Source organism: Arachis stenosperma, chromosome 7 (assembly GCF_014773155.1).
Source record: "Arachis stenosperma cultivar V10309 chromosome 7, arast.V10309.gnm1.PFL2, whole genome shotgun sequence".
Taxonomy (NCBI): domain Eukaryota; kingdom Viridiplantae; phylum Streptophyta; class Magnoliopsida; order Fabales; family Fabaceae; genus Arachis; species Arachis stenosperma.
The window spans coordinates 17379212-17403705 of record NC_080383.1 but is presented as its reverse complement, the minus strand read 5'-3'; the positions used below and the strand labels follow the sequence as shown (position 1 = coordinate 17403705).

General features: G+C 32.1%; 3 protein-coding genes across 3 annotated transcripts; 2 read left to right on the top strand and 1 right to left on the bottom strand.

Moving 5' to 3' along the window:
• The first annotated feature begins 1910 nt into the window (after positions 1-1910).
• Positions 1911-5499, top strand: LOC130940153 (probable fructokinase-6, chloroplastic). Its single transcript, XM_057868202.1, has 7 exons — positions 1911-2366; positions 2936-3144; positions 3254-3466; positions 3812-4009; positions 4122-4259; positions 4727-4843; positions 5010-5499. The coding sequence occupies exons 1-7, from the start codon at positions 2210-2212 to the stop codon at positions 5142-5144; spliced, it is 1167 nt and encodes a 388-aa protein (XP_057724185.1). The 5' UTR covers positions 1911-2209; the 3' UTR covers positions 5145-5499.
• Positions 5500-6177: 678 nt separating this feature from the next.
• On the top strand, positions 6178-6702 carry LOC130940199 (polcalcin Ole e 3-like). The gene has a single exon (XM_057868268.1). It carries the CDS (start codon positions 6349-6351, stop codon positions 6604-6606), a length of 258 nt encoding a protein of 85 aa, XP_057724251.1. The 5' UTR covers positions 6178-6348; the 3' UTR covers positions 6607-6702.
• A 1160-nt stretch (positions 6703-7862) lies between these two features.
• LOC130940218 (probable serine/threonine-protein kinase PBL7) lies at positions 7863-10610 on the bottom strand. Its single transcript, XM_057868298.1, has 6 exons — positions 9781-10610; positions 9399-9656; positions 9126-9292; positions 8824-8903; positions 8563-8710; positions 7863-8295 (listed from the first exon to the last, which is right to left on the bottom strand). Exons 1-6 carry the CDS (start codon positions 10283-10285, stop codon positions 7963-7965), a joined length of 1491 nt encoding a protein of 496 aa, XP_057724281.1. The 5' UTR covers positions 10286-10610; the 3' UTR covers positions 7863-7962.
• Between the last annotated feature and the right edge of the window lie 13884 nt (positions 10611-24494).

Genomic DNA, 24494 nt, shown 5'->3' with positions numbered 1-24494 from the left:
AAATAAAAACAAATGCTGATAAAAATAAGTTTAATTTATGTAATAAATTTTTATTCGTCCATCTTTTATATCGTATCGATACTGATAAATTAATTATTGTGTCGAAGTAACTACTAAAAATTAATTACATAAATAATTTAATTTGGTATTACTACACGAAAAATTAATACTTTGGATTTTTTTTTCGATATTCTTTTTTAGGACAATAAACCTGAAATTTTGATTGTAAACTGTTACAATTAACACAAGGATTGATCAGTAGATCCAATGTACCAAGCAAAACTATCTTTAATATGATTGTAAACTGTTACAATGTTCCTCCAAATCCTTGAAGCATTCTTTGGAATGTTAGCATCCCAATCAACACCATACTTCAAATATTTTTTTAACATGAGTTGCACTACCCAAAGCTTATCTTTACTATTAAGAAGTTGCCAAACTAACTTATCCATTAATGCAATGTTAACAGTGGAAGTGTCTCTAATCCAAGACCACCATTCTTTTTGGGAGAAATAATGTTTTCCCAGTTAACAAGAGAAAGCCACATGTTTTGAAGAGTTATTAATTTTAGTATTAGTACTGTGACTTTCAAGGTAGATCGAATTAACAATAGCTCATGATTTGAAAAGAAAAGGGTTAAATATGAGTCTAAATATAATTATAAGTCAGTTTAGTATTACTTTCAACAATATATATTCAATTTCTGCGCTAGTTGTTATGTTTACTGCACAACCTTGTACACATAACACAGCAGACCAATATGATAATATCTCTATGTAATTTTTACATATCATAAATAAAATGAGTGGATGTAAATATGCATTATTGAACACACATTGATACATAAATATTATATTTCTAGTGATGTTTTTAAAACCGAATATTTTCACCTCATTAGTTGTCCTTCCTTTTAGTTTGATGTTTTTTAGGTGTGCTGATTGAGTATGCGCCATTCCGGGGATCATTAAAGAGTTTTTTTTAGAGTTGGACTAGAGTATCAAGTTGCAAGTCTGAGCAAAAGAAATGACTGATAGACTTCTTTGCGATTATTTGGAACATTTGGTTGGAGTGAAATAACAGATAATTCCAGAACTCGAAGACAAGTGTTGAATGTGTAAAGATTGTCCTTTTTTAGTTACAGATAATGGTGTAGAGTTGATCCGTTTAGTTGTTGATGGCAATGACAGAAATGACAACAAATTATACCTTTTTATTTGTGTTTATGTCTTGCATCTTGTTGTGCTTTATTCCTTTTTCTCCACTTTATTGTGTTGAGCTTCCTCTGTTAAGAAAAAACTTCAGAAAATGATGTTTTTGATATGAAAAGAGTGAGCATAAGTTGTAACCAGAAAATTTCAGTAAATGATAGCACCATATTTTAAAACATTAATTAAGTTGAAACTTGGAACTACTTTGTGATTTGTCTATATATTCCCCTTAACACATAACATAAGCAGAGGATAAGAAGATATTATTGCAAAGGCTGCTCCAACCCCAACGATAAGCAATATTCACAATTTGTTTGGTGACAAATACAAACAACTCCTTATTAAATCAATATGAAGTTTCTGGTTTGAGATAACAAGCAATATAAAAGCAAGCACTCTTCTGCAGGGTTTGAACCTGAACTTTATTTCTTAGATGAATTTTTTAAAATGAAGAATTTAATAAAATAATAAAATAATATTTAATTAGTCCTAAATTTTGTTTGGTAACTGAAAATAAATAACAAAAAACAAACAGACAAAACTAAGGACTAAGGAGAAGAGGACATCTTCCCTAATAAAATGGATTCTAAACTAGACCAAAGATGCAAATAATAAAATAATTAATTTTAAATTAAAATAGTGAGACTCATAAATAATAAAATAAATTAGATACAATAATGTGAGCAGAGACAACAGATTCTCCATTGACAAGCGTGAGCATTAAGCACTAAGAGGCTAAATCAGTTGGGTGAGAAACAGAGAACACTAACAAGAAGAGCATCACTCTAAACTCTTAATCTTAATTAAAGTCAAATCATTTGCTTTGCTTACCTCAGCAACAACAACAACCTAGTAAACAGTAATCCAGCAAAAGCATCTATATATTATATTTCTACACTAAACCCCCATCAATTCTCACGCCCTTTCAACCAATCAACTATACAATCACAACAAGGACTGAATTATTATTCTTATTTGTTGTTGTTGTTGTTTCTTGTTTAATGGCTCTTCACTGTGGAGCTTTATGCTTCAAAGGCATGGTGGTGGCTTCTTATCAGCTTCCAACAGGTTCAGTCAAGCTCAGTCAGACTCAGCCCACTATCAAAGCTTCGTCCTTTTCTTGCTCTTTCCCTCAGCCTCTCAGGTTGAATGTCAGAGGTAATGATCTATGAGGAGCTATAGCACTGTTTTGTTTTCAATTTTGAATGGGAACATTCTGTTTTCATGTTGTGATATTAATTGAGAACTGAAATTGAAGAAATTTGCTTCTACTTGTTGTTTGTTTAATACCCTGTGAACATAAAAATATCTCAATGTATGTTCTGTATCTAGTAATTAGGAATATGTATTTGAGAGGATTTATCGTTTTCTTATCCAAATCTTATGCACATGCTGCATTTGGCACAATAAAATGAGTGAGTAGTGCTTTCTATCTTTTGTTTGGAACATTGGATGAACGGAAATGCTAGAGGATCATCAGAATTTATTGTTTTTGGCCCTTAGTTAGTCATCAATGTTTAAAAATATGGGATAAAGTATGTTGTTGGATTATTAGACTAAAGGAATTGAGCCGCTAAATGATGGCTAAAAGCAATAAATTCTGATGGCCTCCTGGCATTTCTCTTAGAGGAACTGGGAGCAGATTTTTTGCAACTTGGGGTATGAACCCTGTGGATGATTTTCTAATTGGAGAACTTGAGTTCTGTTTTCAACTTTGTATGTTACAGGAAAGGCACTTGCTGGTGATGGCACATCTGAAACAAAGGAATCACCTCTTGTGGTTTGTTTTGGAGAAATGCTCATCGATTTCGTCCCAACTACCAGCGGCCTCTCTTTGGCGGATGCATCTGCTTTTAAAAAAGCTCCTGGAGGTGCCCCTGCCAATGTTGCTGTAGGCATATCCCGTTTAGGAGGTTCATCAGCCTTTATTGGAAAGGTATTTTATACTTCTCATTTCTCAAGCTTCTTTCTATGCATTAGTCTCTATAGGAAGGATTTTATTTTAATTTGAAACTTAACCACACTGCCAACATTGACATAAACAGGTAGGTGAGGATGAATTTGGATATATGCTTGCTGATATACTCAAGCAAAATAATGTAAACAATGAAGGGATGCGTTTTGACCCCGGCGCACGCACTGCTTTAGCATTTGTTACATTGAGGAGTGATGGAGAACGAGAATTCATGTTTTATCGCAATCCCAGTGCTGATATGCTGCTTCAAGTAGATGAACTTGATTTGGACTTAATTAGAAAGGTAAAACCAAAGCTTAGTTTTGTGGTTAGTCAATGTTCTTTGTATTGTAATTTTGTCACTCAATCTAAGTAGGTTCAGTTACTCAAAATCAATTCATTCAACTGGCAGTTTGTGGATTTCTTTAATCACAATGACTCACTGAGTAATGATTGAAACATTCATCCTCATTGCTGATATAGCATTCTTGTTTCTGTATTTTAACTTTTAAGAACTCCCTTTGGGGTTTCTTTTATATCAGACAAAACATTAAAATGATTGTGAGTATGTTATAACATTTTACACTTCCACTCCATAGTTGTTTATAGTTTAACATAGTTGAATTGATCCAAAGTTTCTTTCTTACAGGCTAAGATCTTCCATTATGGTTCTATTAGTCTTATTACCGAACCGTGCAAATCAGCACACATTGCTGCTGCAAAAGCTGCGAAAGATGCCGGTGTAGTTCTATCTTATGACCCTAACTTGAGGCTTCCTTTATGGCCTTCTGCAGAGAATGCCAGAGAAGGAATTCTGAGTATATGGGAAACTGCCGATATCATCAAGGTTCTTCTTAGTCTTTTTAGTTCCCAATAGACTTTTTGTTCTCTTTTTCCAGAGCACAGATTACTACTGGCAACTACAGTACTAACCAACCAATCTGATTATTATCTTTCAGATAAGTGAAGAAGAGATTTCTTTTCTTACAAAAGGCGAAGATCCATACGACGATGCTGTTGTTAGTAAACTATTCCATCCAAACCTCAAGCTGCTTCTTGTTACTGAAGGTGCAGATGGTTGCCGCTATTACACCAAGGTAACCCTTCAAAAGAGGCAACAGAATCATCTAAACTTAGTTTCAACTTATCTAATTCTTGTTTTTAGCCACCCTCTGGTGTATCTTCAAAGGCAGTGCCTGTAACAAGTAACAACTCACTTGTTTCTGCACACATTCCTGTCAACTTTAAAATTGAAACAAGTTATTTGACTTATTTCTAGCACTATAGATGTATAAACCATTCTACGGAGTTCAGTTATCTAGAAACAAGGCTAAAAACAAGGCTTAATTTCCGTGTTCTAAATCTCGCAGCCTTATTAGTTGGAATGAAAATCATAAAAACAATATCAGAGATGTTTCATTACTAATTTAGTCTATTATATTAACCATATCAAGAAATAAGTCTTGAAAAAATATTAGTCCTAACAAAAAGATATGCTGCAAGTTATAATAATGTAATCATGGTATTTATGATTTAAAACCTGTGCTACCTATTTTTTGTGCAGGAGTTCAGTGGAAGAGTCCAGGGATTTAAGGTGGATGCTGTTGACACAACAGGTGCCGGTGATGCCTTTGTGGCCGGAATATTATCACAATTAGCTGCAGATCTTTCATTACTTCAGGTGTGGATTGTGTGGTTCCAGTGTCATTGTTTTGAATTGTGAAACTTTTCTTTCTATTTGCATTTGGTTCAGTTGTTAAGTACCAGGCCTGGTTTGTCTTCAAATTTGGAAGTAACATAACTATTTAACCATTCTTTGTTCCTATACATTTCCTTTTAACTTGCAGAAAGAGGAGCAATTGAGAGATGCTCTTAAATTCGCCAATGCCTGCGGCGCGCTGACTGTGATGGAGAGAGGCGCAATACCAGCTTTGCCCACAAAGGAAGCCGTTCTCGAAGCCATGCTCAAGCCTGTATCGTAAATTCGCGGCCTAATCTCTAGTTCTCTGAGGATCTACAAGTTTACTACTACTTGCTTTTTGTAAATTCTTAGCTGCTTTGAAAGCGAAAAAGCTACAACGAATAAGAACTAATTGTTTCAATAATTTGGCAAGTTCATGCTGACTCAAGCAAAGTTTTCATATAGCAAGCACTCCATTCTTGAGTTCATCCAACATCAGAGCATGTATTGCTTTCACTACTTAACATAGTGTTACTATCCATGTATCAATATTCGGTTGATGTGTCTTGTTATATGTACATATTGTACACAAGATATTGTGTTGATTCACATCTCATCTACTAGTACACTATTGAATGGAACCTGCAACTTATTTAGATTCAAGTGTCTTGTAGATTTGTTTCTGCATAATTAATATACCTCTTTTGATGAGTTAATTGAATTATATTAAGATGAAGACAAATTCTTTTACATAGATTCTACGTGTAAAACTGCTTTACACTAACTAACGTTGCATCAAAATTAAACTCATCATAAATCACTTATTATTTAATAGAAAAAATTACGAATTTGAGGAATATTAAACAAGAATGATTTCAAACTGGAATCTTTTGCTTCACAAAGCATCTTTGGTGTTTTTTTTTATTTTTATTAATTACTACTACAAAAAGAAATAAAACAACGCATCATTGCTTACTCCATGTGATTCTTTAGTGATTCATTAATTTAACTTAAACTATACTTTAAACATTTATTTATAAGATAAGATAACGTAATTGATCAACTTTTCTGAATCCAACATTGAAAATTTGAAACTTGATTGCCAATGTCCATAAAAGGCTTGGTCAAACCAATGGCTGAAATGGTAACCATATCATTCTTTTGTTTTGCATCCATTTTTTTTTCTCTAATCAATTGTTTTTTTATTGATCAATCATTCTTCTATTGATTGAATGGTAAATACTTTCAAACTAAATAGCGAAACATTTTTCAACCATAAAAATATAGAGAGTAAAAACAATTTCTGAACTATGCTTATTTTTGGTAATAACTTTCTTACCTTAAGTTGCCATACAAGGACACTCCTATATTTAAGGGTGTCCCTCTTTGGCAACTGAACTAAATCTCAAATTTCAGTGCAACCCCATAAGGCCATAACATACAATAAATAAAAAGTAATTAAAAAAAATCATTGTTAATTTTTCATACACAAAAGTTATTCTACAATGGCTGAGGATTCTCCAGAAGATATCGCCGATCGCGAGCGCATATTCAAGCACTTCGACGCGAACGGCGACGGTCAAATCTCTTCATCAGAGCTTGGGGAAGCACTGAAATCTCTGGGTTCAGTGACCCCAGAAGAGATTCAAACGATGATGGAAGAACTTGACACAAATAATGATGGATTCATTTCGTACGAAGAGTTTACGGTATTTGCAAGAGCCAACCGTGGCCTAGTGAAGGATGTGGCAAAGATTTTTTGAATTCTTTGCCACCTTTCAATCTTTGTTAAATTAATTAAATTAAGTTTGCTTAATTGTCTTTTCTTTGTGCTATGTTCTCTGCATGACCTTTTAATATACACGATGACAATGAGAGGCTCTTTCATTCAAATTCATGATGTGTAAGCCCCTGGCTTTCAATTTTGTTATATTAGAACCGTTTTCAATATTATTCTATGGTTTTGCATTATGACTAGTTTCAATGCACATTATTGTTATTTTTATAAAACAAAGGCGTGCACCTTGACGCAATTTAGGTGCGATATTCTAATCTCAAATTGGATGTAAAGTAAAACCTTAGTTAAACTTGTATGAAAATGAGTTACAAGTTGTTATGGTGCTTCTAATCAATAATTTAATATTTGTTTTCAATTTTTTTTCCAATTTTAAAATTAGTTAGTTTTAGTTAATGAAATTATTGATATTGTCTTTTTCTATACAACTAACTATCCTTTAAATATTATCCTTTATTCTGTTTTTAAAAAAGAGAGAAAATAAAAAATAATTTCTCTAATTTTTTGAGCAACTGATATGTAAAAGTGAATATTCAAATTAATTAAATAATAACAATAAATCTTTAGAAAATCTTACTAAAGACTGAATTTTAAAGAATAAGTAACATTTTTTTTTCTTAGAGAGATTTGCATATCAGTCGAAAGGTAAAAGAAAACTAAAAATATAACATCAGCTTAATTATTCTGTTGATTTCTATAATTTCACCAAATTTATAATTAAATCTCTATTTTTTTTTAAGTAAATCCATATATTATTTTTTATTTTGTAATTAGGTCTTTTTTAATATAAAAATATTCAAATTAACCAAATATTTTTTTACAAATTAAAAGTATCAACAATTAAAAATTTAACTAAATTTTTTATCATATACTTTTTTGAAAAAAACATTTTATTAATTTTAACATTTTTATATCAAAAGAATTTAATTATAAAATTAAAAACAATTTAAAAATTTAATTAAAAAATATAAAAATTTAATTAAAAATTTGATGAAACTGACCACCAGAATAATTAAACCTGTTTTGTTTTCCAACTTGAATTGATGAAGAGTCATTACACTTCATGCCTTTCACAAAAGGGGAAGTTAAAGAGAAAACATGTACAAAATGAACAATCTTCACCCCATTTTCTAATAAATTAGTAGCAACAAAAATTGAATATAAAACTCATGCATACTATCCAAACCCTTAACCCTTCATTACATCTCTTCTAATGGCTTCAAGCTCCCTTTTTTTTTTTTCTTCTATTTACAACAAAATGTTTTTATCTAATCCTTAGCACTAAAGAGGGAACCATGACAACAATGAAGGTAAGTTATGTTCTTTAGCGGCAAGAAAGATAATCATCATCATCATCAAACTCTGATACTCCAAGCATTGCCAAAGCCAAGTGACTTTTCAAATCACTATTATTTTGTTGTAACTGTGTGTAGTAACCAGACTTCCTCCTCCTGGAGAGAACAAGTTCTTGTTCACCTTTTAGTATCGCAAGAATCTCGTATATGCCGGGCCTTCTAGATTCTTCGAATGTAATACAAGCAGCCGCCGCTTCGATCATCCGAGCTATTTGACTCGAGAATCTCGAATTGCTATAATGGAGTTGAGGATCAACCAACTTTTCAATAGCTAATTTCCCTTTCTGTAGCAAAGCTTTAGCCTGAATATTGAATGCCAAATAAATGTGTCACAAAAAAAGACCATATCCATTTGAATTTGATCTGATGCTAATAATGTTCTTTATTACAACTTCTCATCTAAATGTAATGATAGATGCAAAAATTTGGTGTATGTTTTCTTCAACAAGGAATACATTAATTATAGTAAATAATACTCATGTTAATTGGAGTTTTTATAGGAACAATTTTTGTTTAGAGCATGTTGTTTTTTTTCAATCATAATCTATAAAATTAGAAAATTGACATACCCATGAGACCAAGTTCTCTTCTCCTTGAGTCCTCTTTGCTTCAATTGGCTTCCTGCCAGTTATGAGTTCTAATAAAACCACTCCAAATGCATAAACATCAGTCTTATCTGACACCTTTCCATGTTGAAAATATTCAGGGGCCAAATAACTGTTCAGAGAAGGTAATTTGATTATGAATAATTAAAATAAGAAGGAAAAAAGATGCAATGACCAAAAACATGAGAAAACTGCAGAATTAATATGAAGGGGTTAAGTTCCTACCCAAATGTTCCTTTGGCAGCTTTGCATAGAAAAGGTACTGAAGGTGCAACAGTCCATGTAGCTAGTCCAAAATCACATAACTTCAAATCAAAAGTAACGAATCAAACTCGAGTGTTTAACTAAACTCATGGACTTCAGGAAAATTTGAATTGTTAAGCTAATTTTGTAAGAGTGCTGTAAACTTTATTGGGGGACTAAACAGATAAAATTTAGTTTACTAGTTAACTCGAGATTTCGATAACAGTTTGATAACTTGACTATGCGAGACAATTGAATATCAAACTTGAAATTAAGCATCTTACCTTGGGAATTTTCTTAGAGGAAAGCAAAATGTTTGAAGGCTTAATATCTCTATGAACAACACATCTTTCAGTTCCATAATGCAAATAAGCTATGGCCTTTGCAATCCCAATTGCAACTTTAAATCTCACAGACCATGGAAGTGGTGAACCTCTACTTTTCTTCCTCCCTATAAAAATAAGTAAAATCTATAACCAGTAACATTGGAAATTGGTAACATCATAAACTATGGAGTGAAGTAAAAAGTAAAAACATAGAAATTAAAGTACCACTACCATGCAAGTGATGCTCTAAGCTTCCTCCTGAAACAAATTTGTAGACCAAAAACAAGCCTTCCTCTGAATCAATGCAAAATCCCAAAAGAGGCACAATGTTTGTGTTGTGAAGAGAACTTGCAATCATCAACTCTCTGCAAAAGGCCTTGGCACACTCTTTGTCTTCTTTGTCCAACCTTTTGATTGCAACAGTTGTCCTCAATATACCAACTTTACCCCTAAAAACACAGCTCAATGCCCCTCTTCCCAACACTCTACCTATAAAAAAAAACAACAAATGAATGAATCACAAACTATTACTAACAAATGAAATTTGATTCCTTCAACAACATGCACCAATTGTCCTCCATATTAATATTTACTTGGGAAAAAAAAAAGTTACCTTTGGAGAAATTGCGAGTAGCATGTACAATTTCATGATAATTGAACCTGATCAAAGTGTTGGGCACTGGGGATATGCTCTTCTCCAATGGCTCCATTGTCCTCCATTTCAGAGACTCACACTCCAAATTCACCATCAACAAGGCTGCCTTAGCAGCAGCAGCAGAAGAAGAACTCACGTTGAAGGATTCTAGCTCAACCTGAGAACGGAAGCTGAACCTGAAAGATGAATGAACCGATTGAGGTTCATTAATCGGTTCATTGTTCAGCAATTCTGCTCCAACCCCATTAGATTCTGCCAGCAACAGAGCCTTCTTGTGATCCAAAGTTATGTTTTTGAATTCTTTGCCATCGATTTTTCCACTGCTACAAGTGCATGGCGAAGCAACACATGCAAATGCAAAGTCCCATATCAGTTTTCCCAAAAAGTTTCTGTCTTTGAGGTTCTTGAAGTGAGAATCTTGGTCCCTTGTATCAGTGGAGATTCGTTGGGAGAACCCCATCATGGATTTGATTCCCAAAAACAGCACAAATCAAAGACAACAACAAAAATGGCAGAGAAAGTTAGGAAAGAAAAAGAGTGATTAGGAAAGACTTTCAAGAACAGAGAAATAGCAATAGTGTATGATGGTGATGTCACTGATTTGTTAGAATCTTAGTTATGGCAGAAATGTTTCTTTAAATTGGAGACAGAAAGAAAGAGAAGTTAGAACTGAAGAGGAAGGGAATATTGATTCTAAGCCACAAATGAGGATAGAGACAGAGAGAAAAAGCCATGAAGATTGAAGAGAACACTTTCAGTTTTCAGTTCTTATTAAAGTTGGTAACTGGTATCGGGGATAGGAATATTAATTGCGTAGTTATCATAAACTTTGAACAAAAGAGGTAGTTGAACAAAGTATAAGGGATCATGAAATTAATAATCTTTTCTTGTTAGATACTCATATAATAATTGATATGGACGAATTCTATTTTATTTTATTTTACTTTTTATGATCTTGATATGGATGAATATATTCTTAGTTGATTAATGTATTTTTGTGCAGTAGTTAATGTGGTTTCTTCAGTAATAATATATCACAGTAAAAAATAGTCCTTTTTCATGGATATAAAAAGTTAATTATAATATTTTCCTAATAATATGATTATATTATTGTAAAAATATTTATTATTTTTTATGACATATTTTATTATTTTGGTAACTAATTATTTTGATAAAAACTATTTGAATAATATGTATAAATAAATACAAATAGTATTTAATAATTAATTTTTAGTGATTATAGAATTTAAAAAAAAAAATAAATGTCTAACAATATGTTTCTAACTTTTTGACTTTTATAAATATGTCTGAAATTAAATTTATAAGATCTTTTTTATATACAATACTGTTATAAATATAACAATTATAATCAAATATTTGTATACAAATTTTATATTATCAATATATGTAACTATTTTTTTTTTTTTTGTGAAAAAGTCAACAATAAAGAATAAAAGTCACTTAATGGTTTGCGGAGGTTGGATCAGTGGACAAATTATTAAAATTTGATATGATTTCTTTTCGAATCGAAATTGATAAGAATTTTTAACAAGAGGAAATAGTGTATGTATGTGCTTTCATACATTGCACTTCATGCAAAGTCTAAACGATTTGAATAATAATGGATTTTAAATGGGACACCAAATCAGTATTATCCTATAGAAATGAAATTGAATATCCAGGTACAATATAGAATAACATCAACATCGAAGTCTGCAATTTGGTGACCGTACAACCGATCGAAAAAGTAGCAATGCAAGAAAAGACATACAACCGCTTCCAACCCCAACAGCCACCATTGACAAGTCACCTTCGCTTGTCATGTTTCTCTTCTTCACGTCAAATCTTTGCCTTATCCTATTAATTAATTAAGGTAAAGATTCACATACAAATATTTTTATATAAAATTGTTCGTTAAATAATTATTTAATTAAATTTATTAAATTATTTAATAATTTTTAAATATTAATTTTACATAAAAATAATAAATATATATATATATATAAATTTTTATTATTAATTAAACTCACTAATATGAAATTTGATTAATATATAATATTAAGTAATTTAAATTAAGTGAAAATTCACGTAATTATTTTTATAAAAAATTGATAATAAAAAATTATTAAATAATTTAATTAAATTTTTATTTAATAATTATTAATTATTAATTTTATATGAAAATAATTATATATAAATTTTTATTTTAATTAAATATACTAAATTATGTAATAATTTTTAACTGATATTTTTATATAAATAATTATTTTAATTAAATCATCATAAATTTGGACCATGCTTAATCTTTGTGGAGATAGAGACTATATTCGAAAAGGGCACCTACATCATGGAGCATGCACCGCCCATTGATCTACAACCATGTTTGCTATAATTATTAGGAAATTGATTTAGAAATGATTTATGATTGTGATGGGCTATTTTAATTTTTTTTTATTTTCCAAATTATACTAATACTTTGTACAATTGACATGAAATATTCTTAAAAATGTACTACTAGTTTTTTACTGAAGTTGAAAGTTCTTAACAATAGATATAAAAATATTAAAAAAACGTTGATATCTATTTTAAACGTTTTAAGATGAAAATATTATATTTTTATATATGGTTTAAAATTTAAAAAATTATTTTTAATTAAGTTTGATTTCATAAAATTAAAATATTATTATTTTAATTCTCATATTTTTTCTGAATATATTTAATTTCGATGAAAATAAAATCTAAATAATAAAGTAATACTTGAACCACATATACCCTCATATAAAAGAAGGAATAATCTCTCCTTTAATATTTTTTGTACACTATAAAAAAAATTATAATTTAGTCCTCTCAAAATTATTTAGTCTTTTGTTAAAATTATTAATTTTTGCACCTTTCTAAAATTTAAACTAATTCTGCTTTTCTCATTAAAAATAAACCACTATATGTAACTTTTTTTGTAGAGTAAACACTTAACTTAATTTTGATCTATTTTCATAAAAAATAAGATAATTATTCTTTACAAAAAGATACTTCGATCTCAATTTATTTTATTTTGGGACAACACAAATTTTTTATTAAAAAATTCATCAAATAATAATAAAAAGTAATTTTGTGGAGATTTTATTTGTAATATATAAAAATTTTAAATTTGTACAAACTATTAATAAGTTTTTTTTAAAAAAAAATTTTTCACTAGTAGTGGTTAAACCACTTTTTTATTTTTGATATTGGGTTAGTGATGGTGTATAACCGCACTATGGGGATGCACGGTGCTTAATGGGAGTGTGGCACCCAGAAATCGCTGGGTCCGATTTCATGGCCTCCAAAATTTTTTTTCCATCTTGTCAAGAAATCGCTGAGTCCGATTTCCTTGTGCAAAAGAAAAATCTGAAGTTAAGCATAAAATCGGTGGGTCCGATTTCCATGCACTGCCCTCCATAAACCACAAATCGGACAGTTCAATTTATGTCCCTTTTCAGCTGCAATAAATCGGATCGTCCGATTATTTCTCTTCACCTGAACGCCTTCACACCGATGTAAAACTTCCCATAGTTCCATAACCCAGCATTACACCATAGTTGGTGTCATATAAAAAAAAAATAGCCGTGGTTAAATAGAGAAAAACTATTGCCGAAAATGATATTGCAAAAAAAAATAATTGCAATATAAAAATTTTTCAAAGAAAAAAATAGCATCGAACAAGAATTAAGAAAAGAGAATGATGATGATGGAATTGGTGTTAGTGTTAATAATAATAAGAAAAAATATTAATGATGATAAATTATAGTTGCATAATAGAAATAGTAGAGATAGAAGTTATAACAATGAGAATGAAAAAGATGTTGGTAATGGTGGTGATAGTTGGATTAATTATGAAAGATATGATTAACTATTTCGGCAAAAAATAGAGAAGAGATGATATAACTATTAATGAAGGAAGAAATTAAGGGAAAAAATTATGTGTAGAAAGGTAGAGGAAGCAGATGGAAGAAGTGTGAGGGGGAAAACTCATTTTATTTGTTGACAATCTACATGATGAGATAATTAAAACAGTCCTATACAAGATTTTTGGAAGGGTGTAAAGGGGGTTTCCAATGATGTTTACATTCAAGGAAACCAAGGAAGGGACCGTTTGCATTTGTTCGATTTGATTCAAGAGGAAAGCTAATCTGGGCGGTAGAAACTGAATGGAAAAGTTATCAATAGAAGAAAAATCACAGTAGCAGAATCAAAATATTCAAGAACCTTCTATCGAATGCAGAAGAGTCATAATTGGAATGAAGAAGGGGGGTTGTAAGAGGAATATGGCGATGGATAAAAAGGAAAAGGTTGTTGTTGGTAACAAAAAGCAAGTATGGGTTCAAACAAAGCATAGATATGCTATGTACAAATCTTTATGCCAGCGTTAGCAGGAGAGAAAAACAATGTAAGCAGAGTGCTCTGAGTCTTAGAACTTAGAAGGATCTTCTTAAAAGAAGGATCATTGGTGACAACTTTTAGCTTAGGTTTAATTATTCTGTAAAATTTATAATTAAGTATTTATATTTTTTATTTTCAATCAAATTTTTATACTATTTTTAATTTTATAATTAATTTTTTTTTATATCAAAAAATATTAAAATTAATAAAATATTCATCCCAAAAAATATGTGATTAAAGGGGTTTTTAATTATGAATATCTTTAATCTATAAAAAAATATTCCATTAACTCTAATATTTTTTATACGAGCAAGAACTTAGTTACTAAAATAAAAAAAGTGTATAAACTCAATTGATAAAAAAAATATAGGTACTTAATTACGAATTTAATAAAATTATAGAAACTAATAAAATAATTAAACTTTTAGCCTATCAAATTTGGCTCTATGATGTATAAGATTAGAGATGGTTGGATAGGCCCGAAAATGATCGAATGTAGGGACCTTGGTCCATACAGATGTGTCTTTACTTTGGAAAGTATTGAAGATAGAGATAAGGCTCTTGACAGTCCGCTTCTTAATTTCTTATTTTGATGAATTAAGGCCACAGGATTTTACGTGAACCATGAGCAAACGAGTTTGGATTGAACTCATGGGAGTGCCTGCTCAAGCATGGTTCTTGGACACTTTTTCGAAGATAGGAAGGAAGTGGGAAAATTTACTAATGATAGAGGATCTAAAGGAGGCGGAAGTTTTTTTTAGGAGGTGTGTGGTTGAAGTATTACTTTGTTATTCAAATTCTATTTCTGTGAGAATCAAATATATCCAGGAAGAAGGTGGAAATTGAAATGATGGTATTTTGATTCTCTGAAATTAAACTTGTTTAGGAATAACTTTTTAAACTTTTGAACCAAACATGAAAATATGATATTTCCATCTTAAAATTCCTAGGAATTATTTATAATTCATACTCATTTTCTCTTTTATATCATGTTAAAAATCTAAAACGTTAGAGAGATCTCTGCATTATTCAGTAAAAACTCATATATGTTATTTCTAATTATTTAAAATTCATAGATGCTTCCAGTGATACTATCGACATAAGAATACAGAAAAGAGATCGTATTGCGATCATAGTTGAAGATTACCAACCGCTATTGAAAAAATATTATCTTAATTATGGTGGTTGACTTAAGATCAAATATGTTGGTAGGGACAAATTTTTTATTGATCAAATAATGAACCATAACATGCATTTAGTTTCTAACTATATAGTCCCCATTAAATTTTTACTGAATAACAATAAATTTGTCATTAAAGACATCAATGTGGACTCAATCGATCTTGCGATTCCATTGATTTACGGGGATGCAAACATTTTTTCAAGTAATATAGGCTCTGAATGTCCAACATAAGCTCCTGACGATTTGATGATACCCTTAGATCATTCTTCCTCTGAAAATCAATTCTTTATGGCCTTATTATAGTGCAACTAATTCCTCTCAATATTCATAATGATATATCTTTTATACAAATTTTAAGATTTTCTAATCATAGCATGGAATCCTATTTCATGGATTTTGTCAATTAGGATGCAGCCAAATCATTCCCTATCTATGACACTTCTGCAGAGTATTAAAGCTTTAAAAAAATATGAGACTTATTGCTAAAGGTACTATTGAGTTGATGATGATATCAAACATTTTGCAGAATGGTTAATTAAGAATGGTGACGAATTGGCTGGTGATTCAATTGATGGTGAGTTCGAGGTTGTCATACCTGAAGACATCCTAATTAATGATACCAATGATGGGTTTCAAAAAGTGGTTTTATTTGTTTACGCAAGATTATTGTCAAACTTGAATAACATTAACTACTTCAAGGAGCGCACAATTCTAGCACCCACTCTTGAAGTTATGCATGCGGTCAACAATATAATAATGGAATACTTTGATATTGATGAAAAAATGTATCTTAATTTGAGAGTGGATTCTCTCCTGTAAAAAAAATTGGATGGTGTCTAGTGTTTAATCTTATTCTTTAGTGTTTTCTCTCTTCTATTTATTTTTGGTCCCACTTATAAAATTAAAGGTGAGAGATCACATTTTATTCTCTCAAGTGTTGAAAAAATAGAGAAGATCCATTTCCTCTTAATTCAGACTCATTATATGATAAAGAGAGCAACATGAAATATAAGTTGGATGCTATCATAATGATGTTTTGAATTCCATAAATTGCTCAGGTTTACCTAGTCACGAACTAAGGCTTAAAGGTAGTGTACATATTATGCTTTCGAGGAATATAGACTTAAGCAATGGATTTTGCAATGATTTATAAGTTAGCAGATTAAGTAATCATATTATTGAATGCAATATCTTGATAGGTGATAAGTCTGGTGAAGTAGTTTTAATTTCACACATAAATGTGGTTCTTAACAATAAAATTCTATTATTTAGATTTTAATGTAAATAATTTTTATTAATAGTCTCTTTTGTTATGACAATTATTAAATCACAGGGCTAAACTTTGAGCACAATAGGATTATACCTACTAAAATTTATTTTCACACATGGTTAATTATTCGTTGCTTTGTCTAGGGTGAAGTCTAAAAGCAATTTAAGAATTCTAATCAAGAATAATAGTTTACTTAAGGGTAGTTCTACTTTAAATGTTGTGTACAAAATTTTCTTTTATAATCTGTGAGACTAAATTGTTAAATTTTTATGTTTAAAAACTTCTCTATTTATATAATTCGGTGTTATTGATTAATAAATTGTGGACACATTTATAAGTAGAAGTTTTGATGTTAGTAATTAGGTGTTAAAATATTAAGTGTGTTATTTTTTGTGAAACATGCTTTATGTAAAGATGAAGGGGGATGATATATGTGTAGATATAATTTAGGGTAAAAAACCCAAATAAACCAAGCTGAGAAGTTTATTATCCAAATCAGTCAAAACAAAAATTTTTTCAGCAATCCACCAATGACCATTTAAATATAATTCGAATCAACATGATTTGAACTACAAATGCATGTAATTCGAAACAACTTGCTTCGAATTACGTTTGAACGGATATGCATGTAATTCGAATGAACATGGTTCGAATTATGCATAGCTAAATCGAATCTACTCGATTCGAACTAGTAGGAAAAACGACATATACACAATTCGAATTAGGTCGATTCGAATTACTAAGGAACAAGAACCAAACGTTAATTCGAGTTGACTTGATTCGAATTATGTATATATAGTGCAAATTAGATTGTTTCGAATTAGTGTGTTCCAGACCTGTATATATATGTGATGAACGTGAGTTGCTCTCATTATTGAGGGGTCACATGGCTGGTGAGGACATTTTTATAGTATTGGTTCACCACAGGGGATCGATTAAGAGGAAAACTCGGTCCAGTGTGAAGTTCACCGATAAGGATCCTCTCTGTATTATCGTGAGTTATACGACGAGCTATGATGACCTTGCTAGGTTGGTATTGCTGAAACTTGGTCTGGATGGTGTGAAAAGGGTTATGAAATTTTTCTATCGCATTCCAATCACGGTGCTCCAAGATAGCGTGAAGTATGATTGTTTCACGATCGGGAGTGATGAGGACTTGCAGGTCATGTTTCTTTGTTGACGACAGTTTTCTGAAGTGCGGACACCGGAGCTGTTGGCAAAGCTGGTTGATATGGTGTCCAGCTCGGGGGGTTCGAACTGGAATACCAACACTTTAGCGACAGTTGCCGGTTCTAGCTCAAGACCTGCCGTTGTATCTTCCTCAGTCCCTGCGTACGAGCCACCCGCCCCGCCTGTCGCCTCCCCTTCGTTCGCTATTGATCTCAACGGCAGTGTTGGCGACGAGGTTGGAACATCGGAACTTCTACCTACCTCTGTACACTGTGCTGCACCGGCTGGGGCTGGAGATGGATTGTTTGATGATCTAGAGGACGATGATGTCGAGTCGGATATGATTGCTGATGACAGTGGCGATGATATTGGAGCGAGTGAGCCTGTCGGTGCGGGTGGTGGTTCTAGCTCTGGCACACAGCAGTTCCCTCCACATTTTTCATCTTTCGATCTGGATGCCATGAGGCAGGCAGGGGTACCTGGGGAGCCTGCTGGATTTGGTGCTAGAGATGCAGAAGGGTCAACTGGTATGACAAAGTTTCAGGTTGGTCAACAATTTCAGGATAAGGAGGATGCCCTGTTAAGTGTGAAGACTTACAGCATCCGCCGAGGTGTACAGTACAAGGTAGTGGAGTCAGATTATCGCCGTTATGTTGGCAAGTGTTCTGAGTTCGGGAATGGGTGCACATGGTTGATTCGGCTGAGTCTCCGGCAGCGCAAGGGCATTTGGGATGTCAAACGGTACAATAGACCGCATACTTGTCTGGCCAACTCTATCTCCAGCGATCACAGGAGTTTGAATTATCATGTGATATCGGCATTCATTATGCCCATGGTTAGAGCCGATGCATCCGTCAGCATCAAGGTGCTCCTAAATGCGACTGCCTCACACTATGGGTTCAGGCCTACCTACAGGAGGGTCTGGATGGCGAAGCAAAAGGCTGTTGCGCTCATTTATGGTGACTGGGATGAGTCTTACAACGAAATTCCAAGGTGGGTGTTAGGAGTGCAGCTGACCATGCCTGGTTCTATTGCAGTTCTTCGGACTAGCCCTGTTCGTGTTGGGGGACAGTTGGACGAATCTCAGGCTTATTTTCACAGACTGTTATGGACTTTCCCACCGTGTATCGAGGCATTTCGTCATTGCAAGTCGTTGGTGAGTATTGATGGGACCCATATATATGGCAAGTATGGGGGTACTCTGCTTGTTGCGATTGCACAGGACGGGAACTCCAATATACTCCCTGTTGTATTCGCACTAGTCGAGGGTGAGAATGTTGAGTCGTGGTCATTCTTTCTCTCCCACCTCCGTCAGCACGTTACACCACAGCCGAGTCTACTCGTTATCTCTGACAGGCATAACGGCATCAAGGCCGCGCTTGAGGATCCGACGGGGGCTGGCTACCTCCGGCTGCGTGCCGGGCTTTCTGCATTCGACACGTTGCGGCAAATTTTGCCCTAACCTTCAAGGGTAAAGACGCAAGGAGGCTTCTCGTGAACGCTGCCTATGCTAAGACCGAGGTCGAATTCGATTACTGGTTTGATATTCTTCGCTCGGAAGATCCGGCGATGTGTGATTGGGCAAACCGAATTGAGTATTCATTGTGGACACAGTATTGCGATGAAGGCCGGAGATTCGGTCACAGACGACGAATCTCTCTGAGTGTGTGAATTCAATCCTCAAGGGAGTGAGGAACCTTCCTGTATGCTCCTTGGTGAAAGCAACGTATGGTCGGTTGGTTGAACTTTTTGTATGCAAGGGGAGAGAGGCGGAGGCCCAGCTGGGTACCGGACAACAATTCAGTCAACACCTAGTTAAATGTATCGAGGCCAATTTGAAGACGGCAAGGTGCTTCACAGTTACTTTGTACGACAGGGATAACTCCAAGTACACAGTCACAGAGACCACTCCTACTGGTTCTTTCTCTCTGGGTAGCTACAGGGTCTCACTCGGATCTCAGACATGTGATTGCGGATACTTTCAGACACTTCATTTCCCTTGTCCACATGCACTGGCATGCTATGGCTACTCACGAATCACTTGGCACTCCTACGTCCACCCTGTCTATTGACTCAGCAACGTTTTTAGTGTTTATCAGATAGGATTCAGACCTCCAATCCCAGAGGGTTTCTGGCCACCATATGATGGGCCGACAGTGATACCAGACCCCAACAAGAGACGTGCAAGGGAGGGTCGTCCCAGGTCTACTCGGATACGGACAAATATGGATGAGGCAGATCCAAACCGGCCTAAGAGATGCGGCTTATGTCGGCAACCGAAACACACTCGTCGGAGCAGCCCACAGGTCGGAGGTAGCCAGGGGATACAGTCATAGATGGGTAGGTTTGGTTTTGTGTTGTTTGATTTACTTGTGTCCGTTGTTTGGAGTTTTAGTTTTTTAAGGAAAAAAATGTCCTACTTACAACTGCGTTGTATGTCTATTACTTTTAATGACTGTGATGAATTTCATAATATAATATTCCATGAAAAAGTACGTAGTATACACATTAAATTGAAGTTTCTAATTTAACGGAATTTGCAAGGTAAGTATCTGTCGTTCAATCTCGCAAGATGGTATAATCCGGCCATCTGCAAGTACAGAACGTACCGCTCATCGAGTCGCATTCCCTGCTGCCGCCGGATACTCGATATGCAACGCCGAGGCTGCGCAATAAATGGACCGCATGATTAGAACAAATTAAAAAATCGGTTACAAATACAATACAGGACATAAACAGGTAATAAGTACTACTTAAACATAGTTCATAACGTGTTACAAAACTTTTTATTTAATCAAAAAATGTTTAAAAATGAAATTCTATACCTTCACTATTTTTTAATTTCCACTTGCTTTTGAATACTCAATAACGTGTTCTTTGATTTTATTTATGTTTTCGAAAATAGTTAAAAATAAGATATATTAGGTAGCATTTGTTTTAATATACTGAAATTTTAATAATATTTTACACTTAAAATACTTATATTTTAATTAATTAATTTTAATTTTATTTTTTGTGTAAATTAAATTAAAATTTTATTTGTATTTCAATCCTTATCTCATAAACCAGGGACAACTCCACTTACATAAATCGCCATCCAAAACTACTCAAATTAACAACTACCAAAATCACTTATGTAAACCGCTAACAAAAATCATCAACAAAATCGCATAGAAAACCACTATACAAAACCGCATACAAAACATCTTATATAAACCACTAGAAATACCACTTTAATAAACCACTAGCAATACCACTTTAATAAACCACTAATATATGGTAACAACAAAAACCACTAAACATATACCACTATTAAAAACCACTAACCTCGTCGTTGATCACCCCGACGATGTGAGCGACTCCATCCAAACGATACAGCCTTCTCGGATCGTCCTCCATAGCGTCAATCTGCCTCTCGAGTCTTTATCGAACAGATTCTGTGTCGTTTTCTCTGGGATTTGGTGGGTATGAGGAAGGGTAACTAATTCGAATGAGCTTGGTTCGAACTCCTTATATAGGCAACTCACTAATAATTCGAAACAACTTAATTCAAACTACCTAGTGTCACCAACATTGAATAATTCGAATCAATTTGATTCGAACTCCATAGAGTCACGTGAGCTTACTAATTCGAATCGAGTCAATTCGATTTACCCTTCTCTAATTCGATTATACTTGATTCGAATTACATGCATATCCGTTCAAACGTAATTCGAAGCAAGTTGTTTTGAATTACATGCATTTATAGTTCGAATCATGTTGATTCGAATTATATTTAAATGGTCATTGGTGGATTACTGAAAAAAATTTTATTTTGACTGATTTGGATAATAAAATTCTCAGCTTGGTTTATTTAAGTTTTTTACCCTATAATTTAAGTTTCTTCTATGCTAAAATAAACTATACAGATAGTTTGCTTTAGCATGGTCATGCACTAGAGAGCTTTGCAGTGTCTTAGCCCAAAATGAATTTAGTGAAAAAGATGTAACTGTTAAGTTACATGTTGAAAGAGATTAAAAAAGGGTGTGGATTGTGGGCAAATGATTAGATGGTTCGAGCCGATAATAAAACATATTTTTTAATTTTTTTAATAATTGTTAAATAGTTTTTTTTTAATTTTAATTACAAATTAACTCCATATATTTTATTTAATTATAAAAATTATTTTTATTTTATAAATTATTATTTTATTATTTATCTATTATGTTTATTAACAATAAAAAACAAAAATAATAACGAATTAGATCTTCTATTGATCATAATAACTTTTTGGCAATCTCAACCTATTAAAAGTTTATCTTTGATCCGTTACATCTGTCGAGGGTTGTGAAATCGTGTTTTTTAGAAAATCAATCGATTGGATTAACAAAACAATCGATTGAATTTCAGTTTTCCTATAACTCAATCGATTGGATTTCAGGTTATCACAAAACAATCGATTGAAAGTTACAAGGCAATATAGTTTGTCCAAAAATCAATCGATTGGTCATATTATCCAATCAATTAAATTCATCAAAGCAATCTGGGTTTAATTAAGTGAACTCATCGTATTAATCAATCAATTGAATTCTCATAATCAATATGGGTTTACACATTTTTAAAATAACATGTCTATTATTCATGGAATAAAAATGAGTATTCTTTGGACAGAGACAAAACCTCATATAATAAATGTCCTTAGATGATCTGCACCTATAATCAATGTGCTAATCTAATGTCAATGTTGTACTTGTAGTAATTAAGATTAAAATTTAAGAACCACTTAGTTTGTAGCTAAACATATTTTGCATGTGTTATCATATTGATAATTTAGAACCTTACTTTGACAATAATATCAGTTTTGTTCATAGTTGTTAGAACCAAATTAGACGATACAGTTCAATCAAAAAATCGATCAACACGTAATTAATTTGTTGAAAAATGTCCAAACCCCGCTGAAGCACAAAATGTAGCCACTGCAGGTCCACTATGGTCAATGCGAAAGAGATTTTGAATTATTCTAAGATGAAATGGACACGATTTGAACCTATGACTTTCACTTTATTCTTGTATCTGCTAATTATTATGTATATTATCTGAAAATTGCTGTTTAAATGTTATTTCTTATATTTTTGTTTAATTTTGATCTTCATACCCATATTTTGTCAAATTAATTATATTTTTAATTTTACACGATTATTACAATAAATATTAAATTTTATTAAACATTTATAAATGAAATATGTTAGTATTGCATAAGTAAATTTTTTATCCTACGGTATATTTAGATTTGGTATATCAAAAATTAATCCGTTATAAATTTAAATTTTATTTAAAAATTTTTTGCTAATCAATAAATTATTATATATTCAAAACAAAATTTAAATCTTCGAATTAAATGGTGTAATTTTTCCATATTTAATTAAAAAATTACGGATTCAAGTCTCCTATTTTTGATAAAAAAAAAAAAAATTACTTAATGAATCTGACCGTTTATTGCATAAGTATTTTATTTCACGAACAAAAGCAAAGTTGCAATGAACTAACAAGCCCAATGATACAATAACTTCTTCTCCTTCTTTGTTGGAGGGTGCCAATAGTTTTTTTACTGGGCCACTAGGCCTTCTATACAAAAAACATGATAAAAAATAAAATAAATTATGATGATATGCTCATCATGGGGTCATGGATAAGTAGTTCCTTTGCTGTATAAAAATGTTTAAATTTATTCCATTATTCTTTCTTTTCATTAATTACTCTTTTAAAATATCGCTATTATTAGATTATTCTATTGACTTTTAAGCTGCTTAGCACGTTTCCTGTATAACTAAGAATTTGGATCCTCTATTTTGGATTGTTATTTAAAAAGATAACATTTTTAAATATTTTTTTAGTTTTACTTATAAAATAAATAATAAAAATTATATTTTATTTTTTTTTAAATTTTAAAATTTAAAAAATTCAAATTCTAAAATATCATTTCACCAGATATTATAGTAATTACTTTAAATAAATAAATAAATAAATAAACGCAAAAAATAAATCTTTCTAAAAACAAAATTAAATAAAATTACTTCAAGCTCAAGGAAGGAATTTATACGGTTACACAAGGTTTTAAACTCCTTTGTTTTTCGCTTTTATACTGCAATATGAATTACTCTCTCTCTCTCACTCATACAAAAAAAGTAACAAAATTTGTGTTCTAATCACTCATAATTAATTCACAAATTATATTCTATTTGAAAATGATCCAAGCCACAAGATTATGATTATCAAGTTAGTAACATGTATAAGAAAGATATTGAGTATTATCAGATTTGGGATCACAGAATAACATTAGATTTATTGATAGTAATAACATTGAATTCATAAGGTTAAGTAATTCTCAGCGAATTTTGATTTTTGACAGTAAATTGCCAGTAATATTTGAAAGAGAACAAAAATAAAATAGCACAATTTTTATCGTCGGATTTTTTCAACGGTAAAGCTAATTAGTGAAACGCTGTGTTTTAGTGACCCGTAAAGGTTTACCATCGAATTAAATCTGACGGTAATTAAGCCGTAAATTCAAATCGCAAACCCTCTTCCTCCTAATTCGAGATTCTCTCTCTCTCTCTCTCTCTCTCTCTTTCTCTCTCTCTCTCTAAACCA

Excerpts from the sequence above, each read along its gene's own strand:
- LOC130940153 (XM_057868202.1), top strand. The coding sequence starts at position 2,210 with ATGGCTCTTCACTGTGGAGCTTTATGCTTCAAAGGCATGGTGGTGGCT. Across the intron at positions 3,467-3,811 it reads ATTTGGACTTAATTAGAAAG|GCTAAGATCTTCCATTATGG; the intron begins GTAAAACCAAAG and ends TCTTTCTTACAG. Across the intron at positions 4,260-4,726 it reads GTTGCCGCTATTACACCAAG|GAGTTCAGTGGAAGAGTCCA; the intron begins GTAACCCTTCAA and ends TTTTTTGTGCAG.
- LOC130940199 (XM_057868268.1), top strand. The coding sequence starts at position 6,349 with ATGGCTGAGGATTCTCCAGAAGATATCGCCGATCGCGAGCGCATATTC.
- LOC130940218 (XM_057868298.1), bottom strand. The coding sequence starts at position 10,285 with ATGATGGGGTTCTCCCAACGAATCTCCACTGATACAAGGGACCAAGAT. Across the intron at positions 9,657-9,780 it reads TACTCGCAATTTCTCCAAAG|GTAGAGTGTTGGGAAGAGGG; the intron begins GTAACTTTTTTT and ends TTTTTTTTATAG. Across the intron at positions 8,711-8,823 it reads GCTGCCAAAGGAACATTTGG|TTATTTGGCCCCTGAATATT; the intron begins GTAGGAACTTAA and ends TTCTCTGAACAG.